This window comes from Heptranchias perlo, chromosome 12, assembly GCF_035084215.1.
Source record: "Heptranchias perlo isolate sHepPer1 chromosome 12, sHepPer1.hap1, whole genome shotgun sequence".
Lineage (NCBI taxonomy): Eukaryota > Metazoa > Chordata > Chondrichthyes > Hexanchiformes > Hexanchidae > Heptranchias > Heptranchias perlo.
In genome coordinates this window covers 36,469,598-36,491,045 of record NC_090336.1, presented here as the reverse complement: position 1 = coordinate 36,491,045, position 21,448 = coordinate 36,469,598, and the positions used below count along the sequence as shown (strand labels likewise).

Below are 21,448 nucleotides of genomic sequence, written 5' to 3'. Positions count from 1 at the left end.
TGGCCCCTTCCAGAATGCCAAGAGGCACAGAGGATAGCTCATCCAAGGGGGAATTCAAGCCTGAAATGGCGGCAGGAGGGTAGGAAGGAAAGGAGTAGTGATGGGTTGAGGTAGAGATTGGGGGGGGGACAAAGTAACCAAGAGGTTGAGAAATGAAAGGTGCTATGACTGGGTGATAGGAAGAGGAAGAGGAGGAGACAGGAGAAAAGGACTCATTGGGGCCAAGAGAAAAAAAAGAAATAGAAGTAATTGGCTCAGGTTTGGAGAGGCAGCCAAAATACCCATATGAATGGGCACAGAGGGAATTTAAGAGGATCAACAGGGTAACTTTCTGGTTCAAAGTTAATTGTCTACCTTTTTAGCATATATATTTTGATTAGCAGATGACTCTCGTGAGTGAAAGAAAAAATAGAACTTGCATTTATACAGTGCCTTTCACGACCTCAGGATGTCCCAATTTATTGGTTTACAGCCAATGAAGTATTTTTGAAGTGTAGTCACTGTAGGAGTGCTCATTTTCATTGGAGCGACATTTTAAAAAAAAAACCAACTCAACAAATCTAGTTTGTAAAATCTACCAATGTTATTCCCCAGTTTTGGTAATTACTTTTTATTTATGTGTTTCCAATCACCCAAATGTGTTATCTTCCAATCGACACTGTATGTGCTACTGATAGATGGTGCTTAAAAAAAGAATTACGCATAATAAATGATAAAAAGAAAAGAGGACTTTTCAAAGTATCTGTGCTGCGGAAGCATAGTCTGTTAAGTTGATGTAGATGTTGCAGGATTTGGGTTTCCTGCTATCAGGATTTTTAGAAAAGTTGCTGCTGAATTTATAAATTGTACATAATTAAGTCTTCTGAACTATTAATAGCCATAATCCTGCTGGCCAGGATCCATATGGTATATTGACATAGGCTGAGATCTCTGGTTAATCTATAGTTTATGGAAAGGGTTAAGCAGCCACAGCCGCTTCTTAGTAGTGATGATTATTTTTAAGCCTCAGGAAACTTTAAAGTTTAACCATTGCAGGATAAATTCTAATTACAGTACATTTTAAAATGCTGGAGAATGCATTGAAAATTGTCAAAAATCAAAATTTCCTGCAGGGAGCGTGCTGCCAGAATCCCCTAAGATTTGCAAAATTAAAGCTAACTTCCCCTTCAAAAATTTCAAATCCCACTGCTGCAAAAATTGCCTTTTTTCCTCTACATTACAACTGATGGAATATTTGCTTTAGCTGCAGCTTAAGTCACAAGTTCATGTCCCACTGCACTCCCATTGCAACCACTTCTTTTCATATGTCATACATGAGGCCATTAGGATTCAGATTTTGCAGCAAAAATTAACTCAATTTCGGATGTGAACACAAAACCATAATAAGCCATCCCGAAATCAAATGTAATAAAAAGAAATTTAACTTGTTATTCAGTCGCCTTGAAACAGTGGCCTTAGTCATAAGCCTTTATTCAGGTCTTTTTCAGTTGTATGTCATTTTTTCAGTTACCAGCTTTTTTTGAAGCTGTTTCTCAGCTTTTCCAATTTTTGGTCTGTATGTTCGTAGAGAGATTAAGTACTTTATTTTTTTATTTTTGTAATTTTTGCCTGAGTAAGTTATCCATGTATTTATTCATACCATTTGGACAGGCACCTCTGCTGCCAAGAGGACAGGGGGAGTCTGCTCTCAGACCTCTAACAGTGCCTCTCAGCACCAACCACTTAGAGACACAATAGCAAGACACTCCAGTCCAGTTTCCCTCCTCTCTGTAGCAACCTTCAAAAGTCATAGCTCAAATCAATAACTGAGCAGAATGGGGGTATAAAACCATCATCCTTCTATGATATGGTACTGAATATTAGTACTACAGCATTCAGTATCACTGCACAAACTCTTTTCTATCATTTTTTAAAAGCAATGTTGTACACTAATGCAAAGGTACACAGGTGGCAGACTCGGAGTCTAGATCCAGACGACCAGACATTATTTTGGCCTCCAAAGATTTCAATCAATACTAATACATGTAAATCATAGATTGGCCTAAACTTCAGGTGCCTACCTCATGGTTAAAAAAAATCCAGACCACCCTTATACACCTGACAATTTTCCAGAAGCTCTAGACCAGTATTGTCCAATAGAAATTGCTGACTAGCCACAAGGATGTCATTTTAGCCACATGCACTAATTTTAGTAGAAAACTTCTTACATACAATACAGGTAAGTTTACTTTACGCGTATATTTACTTAACAAACATCTACCATCATTCAGTAACCACGTACAATCAAAAAACACTCGCACACTCTGCTTTTTACCAACCAGCGCACAAAAAGGTAAAGTGTACACATGCTTATGCCGTGTGAATGAGTATTGAGATCACATGCCCAATGACAGTGTCTATTACTTATTTAATATTTACTAATCAGAAATGCAATTAGCCACATGTGGCTCGTGGCTAACTTATTGGACTTTGTGGAGGACTGAAAGTCGAGACTTTGAGGAACGAATAAAGACTGAAAACCAGGGAGAAAGAGAATGTAAAATTAACCTGAAAAAGTTCTGACAGTTATGTAACATTTAATATCTACACAGCACCAGATTTGATTCCCAATCTGCGCTGAGTTAGCTAGGCAGCTGTAAGGATGCAAGTTGGGCTCACCACCCCTGAGCTAGGAAAGGGAAAATCAGCCAGGGTTCTCGCTCCTGCACCAGATCCAGTGAACCCTGCTGGAAGTACACACATCGATGTCAGGCGAAGACACGATTGGGCTCGGCCATGACGTCCCCCAGCGCTTGCTCTGCAAGTTTGCATGTGAAGAATGGCCATTTAGACGAGGTACATAAGGTGTCTGATGCTAGTGGAATGAAAACACCAGCCAAGAGTGAATGTACAAAGGATAGGTAGAGGGGAGGAAATTGTCAAAACAATACAGCCTTGCTACTCATTATCTTTTAAATGATTATCATCTTCAAGAAGCTTGTATTTACAGCAGCATTGGCTGACGCCTGTTCATAGTGACCTGCCTGGTGGGAAGCAGCTAGGATGTGGAGCGGGGCAGACCTAAATGAGGGAAGAAAAAATATCTAAATGACAGAGGATTAAATAAAGGCTTTGGTGCATCCTTCATTTCTGTACAAATGCGTATGTAACAGTATCAGATGACAAGTTGATAACAAGCCAGAAGGTAATACAGAAAACAGTGCACTGCTGATTTTGCTTTTTAAGTTCAATCTTCACTTCCTGTTGTAACAGAGAGCCGCCTCATCCCTCATGGCATCTAATGTACAGTCCTTTCAGAGAAGGTCCATGCTGCATTTGGCAGACAGTGGGATTGGTGAGAATGAGCGGAGCACCACAACGTCACCTTCAAACGGAGTAAACACAAGGAGAGCAGCAACTCTGTATAATCAGTTTTCTTCAAAAGATGTGGAGAACAGGTGTGGTAATATTTTAAATTGCAGACCCTCTCTCCCCTCATTGTTAGCCTCTCTTCCCAAAATATCGGTTTCTGAGCTATCAGCTTATTTCCAGATGATCGGCTTTCAATTTAATAATGGGTATTGAGCTAATATGTTAAAATCTCTGAATCTAGTGCATATAAGTAAAATTCTTAGATATCTCTGACAACATCTGGTAGTTTGTAGTAGGTACAAGATATAATACATCAATCAAGGGGAAGCTAATTTGAAGAATATGTCTATTTACTATGGAAATACAGAAATACTGTTTAAACTGCAACCTTTTAAATTACTTGTTTAAAAAAACACAAATTGCTGCAATCTTTCAGTCATTCCTTTTTCTATTTTTGTAGATCGTTTGAAGGTGTGCTTTACAAGAGAGGTGCTTTACTGAAAGGATGGAAACCTCGATGGTTTGTTCTGGATATAACTAAACACCAGGTACAGTCATATTTCTATTGAGCATTTTAACACTTAATTACCTTTAAGTATGACGTGAATACAATTCTAGTTGATGTACTAGAACATCTTAACCATTCATTTCTATAACTGGAAATTGTGCATTTAAAAGATGGATTCTGGGTTATATTTTACATTGCTTAAGCTACAGATCTTCCATTGTGTACATGTCATATGTCTTGTTGGGATCATGATTCTTGAACACAACTTTAGCATATTCTCCAACAATTTTATTGGCAGTGTAATTGAATATTATAACAGTAACTCTTCTTCCCATCTGTGCATTCACTTTCATCTTCTAGTTGCGGTACTATGACACTGGTGAAGATACAAACCCCAGAGGGTTCATCGACCTGGCTGAAGTGGAGTCGGTTATTCCAGCATCATCAACATTAGGTGCACCTAAGCATTCAAACGAGAGAGCATTCTTTGATGTAAGTTTTTATCCTTCCCCTTAATAATAGATTAGATTGCTGTTGTGATGCCACTTGCAACACTAAAATTTCATAACAGTAATAAAGGCAACTTATGATTACTTTCCTGGGACCAGGAAGCGCAGTTGGGTCAAATGTTCTTGCTTTTTAATCTATTAGGAATGTAATGATCAATGGGAAAAAAAAAGTAATTTTAATTTCTTGAATATATCCGCCAGCCTTTCAAAGGGGGAATTTCTGGACAGGGATTACATGCTGATACACAGGGTGGCCCAGTAGCTACAGCACATGACCATTTTTTTCACCGATCTAATTTGAAATCCATTCTGAACTGCAGTTTGTACTTTGATTAGTTGCTGCTTTGTGGAGCTTTACCAATATTGGCTGAAAAAGCAAAGTGAAATTGACAAACTCCATATGTGTTCAAGCATATTTTACTCCTGATCAACCAAGAAATTATATTCACACTATCCATTGGCATGGTTATGTGCTGGACTAGCCTATTGACTTGAAAAAGGAGGATCATTTTGATGCAGAGGGCGAACATAAAAGACAAAAGAAAATGAAAATAAATATCAATGGAAGTCAAGTTTTTTCCCATTTAATTTAAAATTTATAGTTATGGCTCGTGCTGCGGCATGTCAGCCCTTAGTGTTGGTGTTATGAACAGACATATCATAAAGATGTGATTGACAACCAAATAATCTCATCCAAAATTAGAGAGTAGATATACTTGTGAAGCATTTCACATAGAAGCAACAGGTCACTCTGCTGAAATATCCTTCCTGGTCTCGAGATCTAAACCTAATAGATTTGTTATGGGCTATGGAAGGACTAAGTGAATGAATGAGAATCAGTATCCATCCAGCAACTGTGGCAAATGGAGGTCGAATGATTTCATGCATAGGCTACCACAGCCTGCGCTCAAGACAAAGGGTTCACAGTAATAATTGTGCAAAGACTTTAGGAATTAACTGAACAATTTTTGAAATGTAGGAAATATTAAGTGTGCACCAGTAAACCAAGGTACAATTTTATATTGATTGCTAGATTAATACAGCAAACTGGATCGCTACCCATTGCCACAGTTGTAGATTTCCTGAGATGTTATACACAGAATTCAAATTTCTGAAAATCCTTCAAACATCAATAGAAGTTGGACAAGAGATCCTCTTAATCCTACAGATACAAATTTCCACAAAACATCTACATAGCTGTCAAAATAACATGACAGGCATGGTAAAGATTAAAAGAGTTGCATCGAAGCAAACATTTTAATTACTGTGTGTTTAAAAAAATACATTATAAACTTTAATAATATTGCAACACATGGCCAAAACTGTACAGTTAAGAAATACAATGCTAGTAACACTGTGTTAGCCAATTTCACTGTACTGCAAGGAGGTGTTTACTTCATTCATTGATCCAATCAGTTGAGTTTAACTCCAAATGAAATGGCCCAAAACTCCAGTTAAACTCCTCATTCTACTTCACTAAAATTAGACTGGGATGTTATAGCTATTACTGAAACATGGATAAGGGAGGGGCAGGACTGGCAGCTCAATGTTCCAGGGTACAGATGCTATAGGAAAGATAGAGCAGGAGGTAAGAGAGGAGGGGGAGTTGCGTTCTTGATTAGGGAGAACATCACGGCAGTAGTGAGAGGGGATATATCCGAGGGTTCGCCCACTGAGTCTATATGGGTAGAACTGAAAAATAAGAAGGGAGAGATCACTTTGATAGGATTGTACTACAGACCCCCAAATAGTCAACGGGAAATTGAGGAGCAAATATGTAAGGAGATTACAGACAGCTGCAAGAAAAATAGGGTGGTAATAGTAGGGGACTTTAACTTTCCCAACATTGACTGGGACAGCCATAGCATTAGGGGCTTGGATGGAGAGAAATTTGTTGAGTGTATTCAGGAGGAATTTTTCATTCAGTATGTGGATGGCCCGACTAGAGAGGGGGCAAAACTTGACCTCCTCTTGGGAAATAAGGAAGGGCAGGTGACAGAAGTGTTGGTGAGGGATCACTTTGGGACAAGTGATCATAATTCCATTAGTTTTAAGATAGCTATGGAGAAGGATAGGTCTGGCCCAAAAGTTAAAATTCTAAATTGGGGAAAGGCCAATTTTGATGGTATTAGACAGGAACTTTCAGAAGTTGATTGGGAGAGTCTGTTGGCAGGCAAAGGGACGTCTGGTAAGTGGGAGGCTTTCAAAAGTGTGTTAACCAGGGTTCAGGGTAAGCACATTCCTTATAAAGTGAAGGGCAAGGCTGGTAGAAGTAGGGAACCTTGGATGACTCGGGAGATTGAGGCACTAGTCAAAAAGAAGAAGGAGGCATATGACATGCATAGGCAGCTGGGATCAAGTGGATCCCTTGAAGAGTATAGAGATTGCCGGAGTAGAGTTAAGAGAGAAATCAGGAGGGCAAAAAGGGGATATGAGATTGCTTTGGCAGATCAGGCAAAGGTGAATCCAAAGAGCTTCTACAAATACATAAAGGGCAAAAGGGTAACTAGGGAGAGAGTAGGGCCTCTTAAGGATCAACAAGGTCATCTATGTGCGGAACCACAAGAGATGGGTGAGATCCTGAATGAATATTTCACATCGGTATTTACGGTTGAGAAAGGCATGGATGTTAGGGAACTTGGGGAAATAAATAGTGATGTCTTGAGGAGTGTACATATTACAGAGAGGGAGGTGCTGGAAGTCTTAACGCGCATCAAGGTAGATAAATCTCCGGGACCTGATGAAATGTATCCCAGGACGTTATGGGAGGTTAGGGAGGAAATTGCGGGTCCCCTAGCAGAGATATTTGAATCATCCACCGCTACAGGTGAGGTGCCTGAAGATTGGAGGGTAGCAAATGTTGTGCCTTTGTTTAAGAAGGGCGGCAGGGAAAAGCCTGGGAACTACAGACCAGTGAGCCTGACATCTGTAGTGGGTAAGTTGTTAGAGGGTATTCTGAGGGACAGGATCTACAGGCATTTGGAGAGGCAGGGACTAATTAGGAACAGTCAGCATGGTTTTGTGAGAGGAAAATCATGTCTCACGAATTTGATTGAGTTTTTTGAAGGGGTAACCAAGAAGATAGATGAGGGCTGTGCAGTAGACGTGGTCTACATGGACTTCAGCAAAGCATTTGACAAGGTACCGCATGGTAGGTTGTTACATAAGGTTAAATCTCATGGGATCCAAGGTGAGGTAGCCAATTGGATACAAAATTGGCTTGACGACAGAAGACAGAGGGTGGTTGTAGAGGGTTGTTTTTCAAACTGGATGCCTGTGTCCAGCGGTGTGCCTCAGGGATCGGTGCTGGGTCCGCTGTTATTTGTTATTTATATTAATGATTTGGATGAGAATTTAGGAGGCATGGTTAGTAAGTTTGCAGATGACACCAAGATTGGTGGCATTGTGGACAGTGAAGAAGGTTATCTGGGATTGCAACGGGATCTTGATCAATTGGGCCAGTGGGCCGATGAATGGCAGATGGAGTTTAATTTAGATAAATGTGAGGTGATGCATTTTGGTAGATCGAATCGGGCCAGGACCTACTCCGTTAATGGTAGGGCGTTGGGGAGAGTTACAGAACAAAGAGATCTAGGAGTACAGATTCATAGCTCCTTGAAAGTGGAGTCACAGGTGGATAGGGTGGTGAAGAAGGCATTCGGCATGCTTGGTTTCATTGGTCAGAACATTGAATGCAGGAGTTGGGATGTCTTGTTGAAGTTGTACAGGGCTTTGGTGAGGCCACACTTGGAGTACTGTGTACAGTTCTGGTCACCCTATTATAGAAAGGATATTATTAAACTAGAAAGAGTGCAGAAAAGATTTACTAGGATGCTACTGGGACTTGATGGTTTGACTTACAGGGAGAGGTTAGACAGACTGGGACTTTTTTCCCTGGAGAGTAGGAGGTTAAGGGGTGATCTTATAGAAGTCTATAAAATAATGAGGGGCATAGATAAGGTAGATAGTCAAAATCTTTTCCCAAAGGTAGGGGAGTCTATAACGAGGGGGCATAGATTTAAGGTGAGAGGGGAGAGATACAAAAGGGTCCAGAGGGGCAATTTTTTCACTCAAAGGGTGGTGAGTGTCTGGAACGAGCTGCCAGAGGCAGTAGTAGAGGCGGGTACAATTTTGTCTTTTAAAAAGCATTTGGACAGTTACATGGGTAAGATGGGTATAGAGGGATATGGGCCAAGTGCAGGCAATTGGGACTAGCTTAGTGGTATAAACTGGGCGACATGGACATGTTGGGCCGAAGGGCCTGTTTCCATGTTGTAACTTCTATGGTTCTACGATTCTATAATCGACAGTACAGAAACAGGCCATTTGGCCCAACTGGTCTATACTGGTGTTTATACTCCACAGAAGCCTCCTCTCACTCTAATTACCTCTTTCCACCCTGCCCCCATATCCCTCTATTCCCTTCTCCCCCATATGCATCAAGCCTCCCGTTAAATGCATCAGTACTATCTGCTTCAACCACATGTGGCAGCGAGTTCCACATTCTCACCACTCTCTGGGTAAAGAAATTCCTTCTTAATTCTCTATTTGATCTGTTCGTGACTATCTTATATTTATGCCCCCTTGTTCTGGACTCACCCACAAGTAGAAACAGTTTCTCCACATCCACCCTATTGAACCCCTTCATAATTTTAAATGCTTCTTATCAGGTCTCCTATTAGTGTTTTTGTATTCTATTCCTCTTGAAATGAACCCTAGTACTTTGTTTGCACTCTTCATGGCCTTATCAACATGTGTTGCTGCTTTAAATGATTTATGTATTTGTATTCTCAGATCTCTTTGGTCCTCTACCCTATTTATTTTCTTACCTTCCAAGGAATAAGTGGCCGGCTTATTCCTCCTATCAAAATGAACCACCTCACACTTTGTTATATTGAATTTCCCTTGCCATTTATTCACCCACTCTGCAAGCCTGTTTATCTCTTCCTGTATTTTGGTGTAGTCCCCCAGTTTGGTATCATCTGCAAATTTTGACACCATACCTCCAATTTCTGAGTCCAAATCATTTATGTATGTGGTGAACAACAATGGTCTTCCCTTAACTCCTAACCCCTGTTTTGTTGCCATCTTTCAATCCATTCTGCTACCTATCCCCTGACTTCACATGCCTTGACTTTTGACATGAGTCTCTTATGTGGCACCTTATCAAAGTCCTTCTGCAAGACCATGTATACCACATCAATTCCATTACCCTTGTCTACTCTTTTTGTTATTTCTTCAAATAGTTCAACATGATTGGTTGAAGATGACCATCCTTTTAGAAAGCCATGCTCACTCTTTTATATTATATTCTGCCTCTCTAGATGTTTTGTTATCTGATCTTTTAGCAAAGATTCTAGTATCATTCCTACCACTGACATTAAGCTAACTGGTCTATAGTTCCCTGGGTGAGTTCTGTCTCCTTTTTAAATAAAGGAATTGCATTTGCTGTTCGGCAGTCCTCTGGCACTATTCCTTTCTCTACTGAATTTTTATATATGGATACTACTGCATCTGCTATCTCCTCCCTGGTTTCCTTGAGTATCCACTGGTGCAATCCATCTGGGCCTGGGGCGTTGCCTCCTTAAGTTTGGCTGGTTGCCTATTACCTCCTTTCTTTCTATCTTAACTGTTGCAATATCCCTCTTGATTTCTGCTGTTGTCATTTCCTTTTTGCTTGCCTCTTCAGTGAAAAGTGAGGCAAGGTTATCTAATCAGTATCTCTGCCATTTTAGTATCATCTCCTGTGAGTTTATCTTGCTTGGTCCAGTCATTACCTTAATTATCCTTTAGTTACTCATGTACCTATAGACTACTTTACTGTTTCTTTTTGTATTCTTTGATATTTTCATTTTTTCCTCCTTGTCTTCCTAATTTTTTTTCATCTCTTTCCTAAACTCCTAATTCCCTTTTACCATCCTCTCCTTTATTATTTATGTACCTTGTATATGCCTTTTTCTTTAGATTTAATTTTATCCTCACCTCACTCTTGGCTAGTTTGTTCTTATTTTTTAGTGGAATATATTTCTCCTGAACTCTATCGATCTCTCCTTTAAATTATGCCCACTGTTGTTCTACCTCTGTCAATATTTTTCTCCAGTTTACCTTGCTTAGCTCCACCCTCATTGCCTCAGTTGTTTTTTTTTCCCAATCTATTACTTTGGTCTTTGTACTATCTAAACTCCCTCAATCATTATCTTAAATGTTATGATGTTGTGATCACCACGACAAGATGTTCTCCCACTTTTACTTCTCTTATTTGCTCCAGTTCATTTCCTATTACTAGGTCTAGTAGTGCCTCCTCCCTTGTTGGGCTCCTTACATACTGAGTCAGAAGGAACACTTGTGAAAAAAAAACTCCATCCCCTTCTCCCCATTCACTCCTCCCTGCCAGTTTATTTGGGGATAGTTGAAATACCCCATAGTTACGATTCTGTGGGTTTTTTTCTCATTTCATATATTTGCCTGCATACTTCCTTTTGGTGGTCTGAAATATACCACTAATTGTGTGGCCGATCCCTTCCTATCCTTTATCTCAATCCATATGGATTCTGTTTCCATCTCTTTGTCAATTATGTCCTTTCTTGCTACTGCCAAAATATTATTTCTGATTAACACAGCTATCCCACCAGCCCTTCTTCGTTCCCTATCATTTCTAATTACATTATAGCCGGCAATATTTAACTGCCAATCCTATCCTATCTGCAGCTATGTTTCTGTTATCCCTATTGCATCTATTTCCTCACTTACAATTATTGCCTCCAATTCTCCCATTTTGTTGCTGATGCTCTTTACATCGCTATACAGGCAATTTAATATGCTTTTATTTTTCATCACTTCTTTATTTTTATCAGATTTATCATTACTTCCTATAACCTTTTCTGTTCCCTGAATATTTATGTTTCTTTATCTCTTTTTGTACTGACTTTTGCTCTCATCCCTTCTTTTTCTTATCTTTAGGTTACTATTAAATCCACCCGAGCCATCCCTCCCCTTTACTAGTTTAAAGTCCTTTCTACAGTCCAATTTATCTTTACCGCTAGGATCTTGGTCCCAGCCTGGTTCAGGTGCAGCCTGTCCCAGTACTAGTGCCAGTGTCTCATGAACTGGAACTGCTCCTTCCCACACCACTCTTGCAGCCATATATTTACTTTCCTGATCTGTTTATCCCTATGCCAATAAGCACGTGGCTCGGGTAGTAATCCAGAGATCACCACCCTTGAGTTGCTGCTTTTTAATTTAGTTCCTAGCTCCTGATATTCCCTTAGCAGGACCTCCTCCCTGTTCTTTCCTATTTTGTTGGTTCCGACATGGACCACGACAACTGGTTCTTCCCCCTCCCCTAACAAGTTCCTTTCCAGCCGCTTCAAAATACCCCTTACTGGGTCGGCAACACACTTTCTTGATCTCTTGATCGGAACTACATACCCTCGATCCACCTAATTATCAAATCCCCTAAGGCTACATCCTTTCTATTCTGCTCTACTGTGCCTTGGTTAGCACTCTGGCCATCCTGCCCTTAGCCTTCCTTCTTATCCCCACAGGTAACGAGTGCATCATACCTGTTGGACAGGACCAGTTTCTGCCGTTCCTCGTTCTCTGCCTCCACTGGGTATCCCTACACTGCTGTTTGTCAGTCACGCACTTCTCTTCCTGTACCTGTATCGCCTATGTGGTTTGACTGTTCTGGAGTAAACTATGCCCCATAGATTTTAATCAGCAGTATAACACAGTGCTAAAAGCTACCATGACATTATATGCTCAAACCCAACAAACTCGTTTTTAAATATCTCTTCACAGCTGAAGCAGAATTAGGTTACATCATCAACATAACATGCATCGCTGAAATCCCGTAAGGATACATAACACTTTGCTGCTGCGAAAAATAAGTTACATCACCTATCTACTATGCACAGCTGAAAAGCCACACAAGTAAACAATGAGAGTAAACAGTATGCATCTCCAAAAACTGAGCAATCCCAGATTTACTCTTCATGTTGTCTATCTAGTTGATAAATCTGTTTGAAGCGTAGTAGTGTAGATCATTAACCCTGTCCCATTTAGTTTTTTTAATGGTTTCCCTGGATTCCAAAATATGCACTGAGGAGAACGGAGTTCTATCATCATTGTCAAGTTCGAGTAAATTAAACATTTCCAACAGGTCTAATTCTTCTGACCAATAATAACACTGTAATAACGATGCACTGTCACATTTTGTTACTAAGACTGCTGGAAGCCCATTTGCAGCCAATTCAGGAGTTTCTTGTTGTTTTTCACTGTTAAGAGTAAGAAGTAGCTGATTTTTCCCCAGTAATTGGATTTCATTGAAATTCCTCATGCAGGCCACAGATTATGTCAGGTTTTTAACTAGTTTAGTGCTAAGAATTTTAATGTTTCTGGGAAAGTGTTTATATATAACTATTTTCTGAGAAACTGCACAATTTCAATTAATTATGATTACACATCTGAGATTTTGCTTTCCAAGTTTCATGAGTAGTTCTAAAATGAATGACTGTTACAATAAAGTTTTGCAAACTAAAACAAATAATGTGTTAGATTGGCTCCAGTTGAATACAAGCATTGATTATTCTTACCAATTATAAAAGGGGGAGCCATAGTTGGAGTCCAAGCATATTTTGGCAAAATATTTGTGTGAATTGCAAAACTCAGATGCATTACCCAGAAGATAATGACATTTTTGTACATATGTGTTACAGCCAAACTGTTAGGTACACATAACTTCACCAAATTGGACTGTGTATTTAGTATGTTGTTTAGTTAATAGTGGCTGGCAGGACTGAAGAATGAATCCAAAGGTCAAATCAGTCAATCACAACCTATCTTCAGTTTAGTAAACACACACAGACGCAGTTTATTACTGTTCTTCAGTCCCGTTATATACTTTAGTGTTCACATTTGTTTTTGAAATAAAAATAGTTTTGTATTTTAAACTAAAAAGCAACCAATTTATACAATATCCATCTCCTTTAATCACGTGGTTGTATCGGGGATGGCATCAAAACTATTTTATAACATCAAATTAACCTTAGAGCTAAACCTAGGAGTTTCTTCGGTGCATCAGATAATTTTATTACAATAAGCTCTGACTGAATCTGTCATTGATTTAGGTGGAAAAAGTTCACAACAGCAATTAGTAATTTTAACATTAATAATGTGATAAAGAAATTCAAGCTTACAAATCATGGAATGCCTTAAAAGTCTTCACCTTGTCACCTGATATTTGATCATTTGTACACTTGCCCATCCTAGCCCCCCCACCCCAGCCACTACCTGATCTTGAAGTATATAACATTACTTGTATTAGTGTATGCAATCCCAAAAGGCATGTAAACAAAATATACAATACTCCATCGGCATATAAATCAATATAAAATTCTGAAAAATAAATTACATTTTTTTTAAATGTGCATCATTTGAATATTTTTTCATTTGAATGACAGACTTTTTTTCCTTTTAATGCAGTTGAAGACAAGTAAACGTGTCTATAACTTCTGTGCACAAGATGTACAGATTGCTCAACAGTGGATGGACAAAATCCAGAACTGCATTTCAGACGCCTAACATGATGCATTTTAAAAAGACCAGGTGGGATCACACCAGTCACAGGAGATTAAAGCCCAGCAACCTCTAAAGTAAATAAACAAGATGATAAAGGTGTCAAAGGAATACATCAGTCAAGCAGGTGAAAACTACTAATAGTTCAGCAGAAGAATCTGGCAAGCAATTTCAGCAAAAGAAACTTGCACTGACATCTTAACACATCACATAGCTCTTTAACAATGTGAAATGTAAACTTCAGCCACTAAAGACCTTAATGTACTGTAATATAGTAATGGGTCCTTTGCTTTCACAGTTTTGCATGCAGTTTTTAGTCATTGAAGTCTTAGTCCTGAAATGCTGTGGATAGCATGGTTTTAGAACTGTCCAAAAATTAATAACTTGTAAAATAACAATAATTTTGTACTTTACTGCATATCAATATCTAAAGCAAAAAAAAATCCCTGTATGTGCAGTACTCAAGTCTCTAAAATGCACTAAATGAAAAAGAACTGAATTGGAATGTTTGCACTCAAACCTGTGAAACAGTCAGACTAGAGTGCAATAACAGTCAAAATGGCCACTAATGATCAAGATCAGTTCTGTTACGGCAGTTTTGTAGAATATGTATATAAATGTGTTTTTTTTCTGGTAGCTTACCTTGATATTTAAAGAGGTTTTGCACACTAAAATTTAGTAACGTTTTCTTAATTTTTTTTACAGTTGATACTTTTTTTTTAAAAAAGGAGTTTTGAAGAATGCTTGTATTACTGCCCTACTGAAGAATTTATTCCACCTTTAACACTTTCCTGTTATTTACTGGAGACTTTTTAAATTTCATGTAGCTTGTGATATGTTTCTGTGGTGTCTTTATAGCATGTTTATATGTTTATTACATTTGTACTTTTGAAAGAGTTGTATATATGGCATAATTTGGTTATAATTCTCTTCCCTGAATTGCTGGATATAAATGAACCTAATTTTAACCAAGTAATGTTTTAAGGAGCACTAGCTAATTATACAGTTCATGTAGTAAGTCATATGCATATGGGACCAAAAGAATTATCATGCACAGCTAAAGTAAAACAAAAAGTGTGCATTTCCTTGTGAGGCTGAAATCTACTAAAATTATCCATATTTTCATATCAGCACAAAAGGAATGGCAGGTAGTTTCCACCATTCCCACATTATGACTTTGCTAATGGTTTTCAAACAATAGCCTCAATTTGCACATAATCTTGTTTTAATTTTGTGGAGTTTGTATATACAGTTCATCTGCTTTGTAAAATACTGATATTGTGTAGTTCTTTGTTGAATTAAATGCTACGTCACTAATTTTTTTCAATCGGTTTTATGTAAATTGCTTTATGTGGCGTTGAGTTTTATGACTTGTTTACACTAAAGTGCTTGTAAAACAGTGAGTGCTAAATGTTTCACTAATTGTTTCAAAATTTAGATAAGATTTTTGCAAATCTTAATGGAACTAAAGGTTTATCCTTTTTTTTATATCAGAGTTGAAATTGAAGATTAAAAATCGGAAACAGGAACATCTAAAAACTGAAGAGCAAAAGAGTACTTTGTTATCTGGGAGCATCTCATACTTCAGTGTGCAAATGTTCAAAGAATATCTATGACCAGGCGTGGCACAGTAGCACAGTGTACTGGAGTGTCCAGGCGTGGCGACACAGACAAGAGGTTTTACTCTCTCATCAATTTGTGAGCTGCACTTGTGGGGGGAAGAAACTAAGAGCAAGCCCAGCGATGCCAGCTCCAATTGCCCACCCCCCCCCCCCTCCTGTGAGAAGGAGGTGCAAAATCAGAGTCGCTGCATGGTCACTGTTGCACAATTCCTGACAGCTAACAGAGACTTGTGCCACAACGAGAACTGTATTTGGAGAAAAAAATGAAGAAAAATAGATCTTTGATTCCACAAATAAATAGTCAGTGTGTAGGTTTGGTTTGTTTTGTCAAGATTTGCAGAGAGTGGCAACAGAGTAGGGGGTATCAATTAAAATTGGAAGCTTGATAAAGGATCTCCATTTTCCTTCTGTTGATTTGTAGTCTGCATTGGAAAAATGACACACTGAAACCTTCACAATAACATCCTTATCTGATTTGCTCATTGTGTTTGTAAAGCTTAAGTTATAAACCCTTTTTGAGGGTTACAACCCAAACGTAATACAAGACTTAGATTTTAAAATGTGCCCTTTGTGATACTGTTCAATCCGTAATATACAGAGATCCAACATGAAACACAAATCTGCATACAGAAAAGAAAACAGCAGTGCTCACTTTATTTTGGGGCAAAAGTCATACTAAAGAATGCTCACTAATTGCATAGATGGAAAGATTTATTTTCAGGAAACCAAATTGGTGCTTCACAGTCACACAATCTGCCTTGTTCAATAGACTATTGCCAAACAAGGTCACGTGATAGCATGCGCCCATTAGATGGTTCCGTTGCTGTGTTGAATGGTCCTAGTCTATCAGCAAACACAAGCTTGTGCCTTTAGTCAATTCATAGTTTCATGTATGGCTAGATATATAGAACAAGATAACAGTTTATTTTCATTTACATAATATTTTAAAAACCACTGTCCAATAGACTGCTAAGTTATAACAGGTCAATATAAATACAAGATTTCAGTCCTCAAATGGGTTGGATAGTTAGCCATGAGAGTGATACCGACTATTGAAAATCAGTTTGTTTACTTAAAAAAAAATTCTAAACATATTTCAGCATTTGGCCTTCCCACTTCCTTCCCCTTCTTGTCACCCTTCACTTCCATTCCTAACCCTTCTCACTTCCTTCACTACATCTACCTCTTCCACTTGAACTATTCACTCAACCACTATATCCTCTCCTCACGCTCGCTCCACTGTTACCCACCTCCTCCTTAGCTCTCTATCCACTACTCTGTAATCCTCCCCTTAAGGGTATTGGCAAGAGGCCAGAGGTTCTCATCAGCCTCGTTCTGCTTCTTTCCTCCCCTCCCACCTGTTTCCCTCAAAAAAAAACTTTGTTTCCTTTCAAAATTTAACTTTTTTAAAGTTACTTCATGGTCAGGAAAGGGTCCTAGGAACAGGAGTCCTCCATTTACCTTCTTTTGCTCCACATCCCTTAATACCCTTACCTAACAAAAATCTATTGTTCTCCGTCTTGAAAATTTTAGATGACCCAGCATCCACAGCCTTTTGGCTTAGTTCCAGATTTCCACTACCCTTTGTGTAACAAAATGTTTCCTCATTTAACTTCTAAGTGACCGAGCTCTAATTTTTAGATTATGCCTCTTTATTCTGGATTCCCTCACCTGCTTCTACTCAATTGAGTTCTTTTATCATTTTAAATACCTCGACCTTCTTAACTCAAGAGAATTCAAGCCAAGTTTATGCAACCTCTCCTCATAATTTAACTTTTGAAGCCCTGGTGTCATTCTGGTGAGGCTATACCCCCTTCAAGGCCAATATATCTTTGCTGAGGTTCCAGGCCCAAAAATGAATGTAGTGCTCCAGATCGGGTCTGACCAAGCATCTGTACACCAAATGTGAATACAAAATTGGCTAAGAGACAGAAAGCAGAGAGTATTGGTCAATGATTGTTTTTCAGACTGGAGGGAAGTATCCAGTGGTATTCCCCAGGGTCTTTTTGATATATATTAATGACCTGGAATTGGGTGCACTGGGTATCATTTCAAAGTTTGCACATGACACAAAACTTGAAAATGTAGTAAAGAGTGAGGAAGGTAGTAGCAAACTTCAGGAGGATATGGACTGGTGAAATGGGCAGACGAATGGCAGATGGAATTTAATGTAGGGGAGTGTGACGTGATGCATTTTGAATGATAAAATGAGGAGACTTACTATAAACTAAGTGGCATAATTTTAATGGGGATGCAGGAACAAAGTGACCTGGAGGTTCACAAATCTTTGAAGGTGGCAGGACAAGTTGATTACACTATTTAAACAGCATACAGGATCATTGGCATTATAAATAGAGGCATAGAGCACAAAAGCAAGGAAGTTATGCTAAACCTTCAAAAAACACTGGTTAGGCCTCAGCTGGAGTATTGTGCTAAATTCTGGAAAACTTTAGGAAGGATGTCAAGGTCTTGGAGAAGGAGCAGAGGAGATTTAGTAAAATGATACCAGGGATGAGGAACTTCAGTTATGTGGAGAGACTAGAGAAGCTGGGATTGTTCTCCTTAGAGCAGAGAAGGTTAAGGTGCTATTTAATAGAGGTGTTCAAAATTATGAGGAGTTTTGATAGACTAGTTATGGAGAAATGGTTTCCACTGGTAAGAGGGTCCGTAACCAGAGGACACCGAACCAGGGAGCAGATGAGATTTTTTTACACTGCGAGTTGTTATGGATGTGGAATGCACTGCCTGAAATGGTGATGGAAGCAGAATCAATAGTAACTTTCAGAAGAAAATTGGATATATACTTGAAGAGGAAAAATTTGCAGGGCTATGGGGAAAGAGCAGGGGAGTCAGACTAATTCGATAGCTCTTTCAAAGAGCCGGCTCAGGCACGATGTGCTGAGTGGCCTCCTGTGCTGTATGATTCGAATTGAAGCATCACTTCCTCACTTTTGAATCCCAACCCCTCTTGATATAACGGCCACCATTCCATTAGCCTTTTTGATTACTTTTTGTTCCTGTGCACTAGGTTTTAGTGATTTGTGTACAGACACCTAAATCCCTTTGTTCCTCTATGGCTCCTAGTCTCTCGCCGTTAACAAAATATTCCGATTTGTCTTTCTCAGATACAAAGTGGATGACCTCACTTCCCCCCCATTGAACTCCATCTGCCATATTTTTGCCCACTGACTTAGTCTGTCCAAGTCCCTTTATAACTTCCTGCTCCCATCCACACAACTTACTGTGCCTCCTCACTTAATTGTAAACAATTTTACAACACCAAGTTATAGTCCAGCAATTTTATTTTAAATTCACAAGCTTTCGGAGGCTACCTCCTTCGTCAGGTGAACGATGTGAAAATGAAATCCTCGAGATGAAATCGCATTTATAATTCACAGAACAATGCTTGGTGAGTACAGACAGTTTTTTCAACTGCCTGTTGCCAAGGCAATCAGTGTGCAGACAGACAGGTGTTACCTGCCAGGTCTCACAGAATATACAAATCACCAAAAAAAAACAACAAACAAAAAAAAAACAGAGATAGTGAGGTAGAAACATAGAAAAGACAGCAACTGACCCGTTATATTAAAAACAGATAACATTTGTTCGCTGGTGGGGTAACGTGTAGCGTGACATGAACCCAAGATCCCGGTTGAGGCCGTCCTCATGGGTGCGGAACTTGGCTATCAATTTCTGCTCGACGATTTTGCATTGTCGTGTGTCTCGAAGGCCGCCTTGGAGTACGCTTACCCGAAGGTCGGTGGATGAATGTCCATGACTGCTGAAGTGTTCCCCGACTGGGAGGGAACCCTCCTGTTTGGCGATTGTTGCGCGGTGTCCGTTCATCCGTTGTCACAGCGTCTGCATGGTCTCGCCAATGTACCATGCTCTGGGGCATCCTTTCCTGCAACGTATGAGGTAGACAACGTTGGCCGAGTCACAGGAGTATGAACCATGCACCTGGTGGGTGGTGTCCTCTCGTGTGATGGTGGTATCTGTGTCGATGATCTGGCATGTCTTGCAGAGGTTACCGTGGCAGGGTTGTGTGGTGTCGTGGACGCTGTTCTCTTGAAAGCTAGGTAATTTGCTGCGAACGATGGTCTGTTTGAGGTTGGGTGGCTGTTTAAAGGCGAGTAGTGGAGGTGTGGGGATGGCCATAGCGAGGTGTTTGTCCTCATTGATGACATGTTGAAGGCTGCGGAGAACATGGCGTAGTTTCTCCGCTCCGGGGAAGTACTGGACGACAAAGGGTACTCTGTTGGTTGCGTCCCGTGTTAGTCTCCTGAGGAGGTCTATGCGATTTTTTGCTGTGGCCCGTCGGAACTGTCGATCGATGAGTCGAGCGTCATATCCCGTTCTTACTAGGGCGTCTTTCAGCGTCTGTAGGTGTCCATCGCGTTCCTCCTCATCTGAGCAGACCCTGTCCATAGGGGATGGCCTCTTTGACGTGGTTAGGGTGGAAGCTGGAAAAGTGGAGCATCGTGAGGTTGTCCGTGGGCTTGCGGTAGAATGAGGTGCTGAGGTGCCCGTCTTTGATGGAGATTCGTGTGTCCAAGAAAGAAACTGATTCTGAGGAGTAGTCCATGGTGAGCTTGATGGTGGGATGGAACTTGTTGATGTTATCGTGCAGTCTCTTTAGTGATTCCTTGCCGTGGGTCCATAGAAAGAAAATGTCGTTGATGTATCTGGTGTATAGTGTTGGTTGGAGGTCTTGTGCAGTGAAGAAGTCCTGCTCGAACTTGTGCATGAAAATGTTGGCGTATTGGGGTGCGAATTTGGTCCCCATGGCTGTTCCGTGTGTTTGGGTAAAGAACTGGTTATCGAAGGTGAAGACATTGTGATCCAGGATGAAGCGGATGAGTTGTAGGATGGCTTCCGGAGATTGGCTGTTGTTGGTGTTGAGTATTGATGCTGTCGCAGCGATGCCGTCATCGTGGGGGATACTGGTGTATAGTGCCGAGACGTCCATCGTGGTGAGAAGTGTTCCTGGTTCAACTGGTCCGTGGGTACTGAGTTTTTGTCTACCTCATACGTTGCAGGAAAGGATGCCCCAGAGCATGGTACATTGGCGAGACCATGCAGACGCTGCGACAACGGATGAACGGACACCGCGCAACAATCGCCAAACAGGAGGGTTCCCTCCCAGTCGGGGAACACTTCAGCAGTCATGGACATTCATCCACCGACCTTCGGGTAAGCGTACTCCAAGGCGGCCTTCGAGACACACGACAACGCAAAATCGTCGAGCAGAAATTGATAGCCAAGTTCCGCACCCATGAGGACGGCCTCAACCGGGATCTTGGGTTCATGTCACGCTACACGTTACTCCACCAGCGAACAAATGTTATCTGTTTTTAATATAACGGGTCAGTTGCTGTCTTTTCTATGTTTCTACCTCTCTATCTCTGTTTTTTTTTGTTTGTTGTTTTTTTTTTGGTGATTTGTATATTCTGTGAGACCTGGCAGGTAACACCTGTCTGTCTGCACACTGATTGCCTTGGCAACAGGCAGTTGAAAAAACTGTCTGTACTCACCAAGCATTGTTCTGTGAATTATAAATGCGATTTCATCTTGAGGATTTCATTTTCACATCGTTCACCTGACGAAGGAGGAAGCCTCCGAAAGCTTGTGAATTTAAAATAAAATTGCTGGACTATAACTTGGTGTTGTAAAATTGTTTACAATTGTCAACCCCAGTCCATCACCGGCATCTCCACATCATGACTACCATCCTCACTTAATGTCATCTGCAATCTTGAATATACACTCTCTATTCTTTCATCAAAGTCAATGTATATGGTGAAAAGCTGAGGCCTCAATACAGATGCTTGGGCAACACCATTTGTCACATTCCACCAACCAGAGAATGAACCCTTTATCCC

General features: G+C 40.1%; 1 protein-coding gene across 2 annotated transcripts in view; it reads left to right on the top strand.

Moving 5' to 3' along the window:
* The window catches only part of sbf2 (SET binding factor 2), a 571,743-nt gene extending 556,472 nt beyond the window's left edge, over positions 1–15,271 (top strand). For both annotated transcript variants that reach the window (XM_067993979.1, XM_067993978.1), the window contains 4 exons: positions 3,253–3,437; positions 3,812–3,899; positions 4,220–4,351; positions 13,852–15,271. In XM_067993979.1, the coding sequence (XP_067850080.1) occupies positions 3,253–3,437; positions 3,812–3,899; positions 4,220–4,351; positions 13,852–13,950 (504 nt within the window). In that variant the 3' untranslated portion in view covers positions 13,951–15,271. The remainder of the gene's footprint in view (positions 1–3,252; positions 3,438–3,811; positions 3,900–4,219; positions 4,352–13,851) is intronic.
* The last annotated feature ends 6,177 nt before the right edge of the window (positions 15,272–21,448 follow it).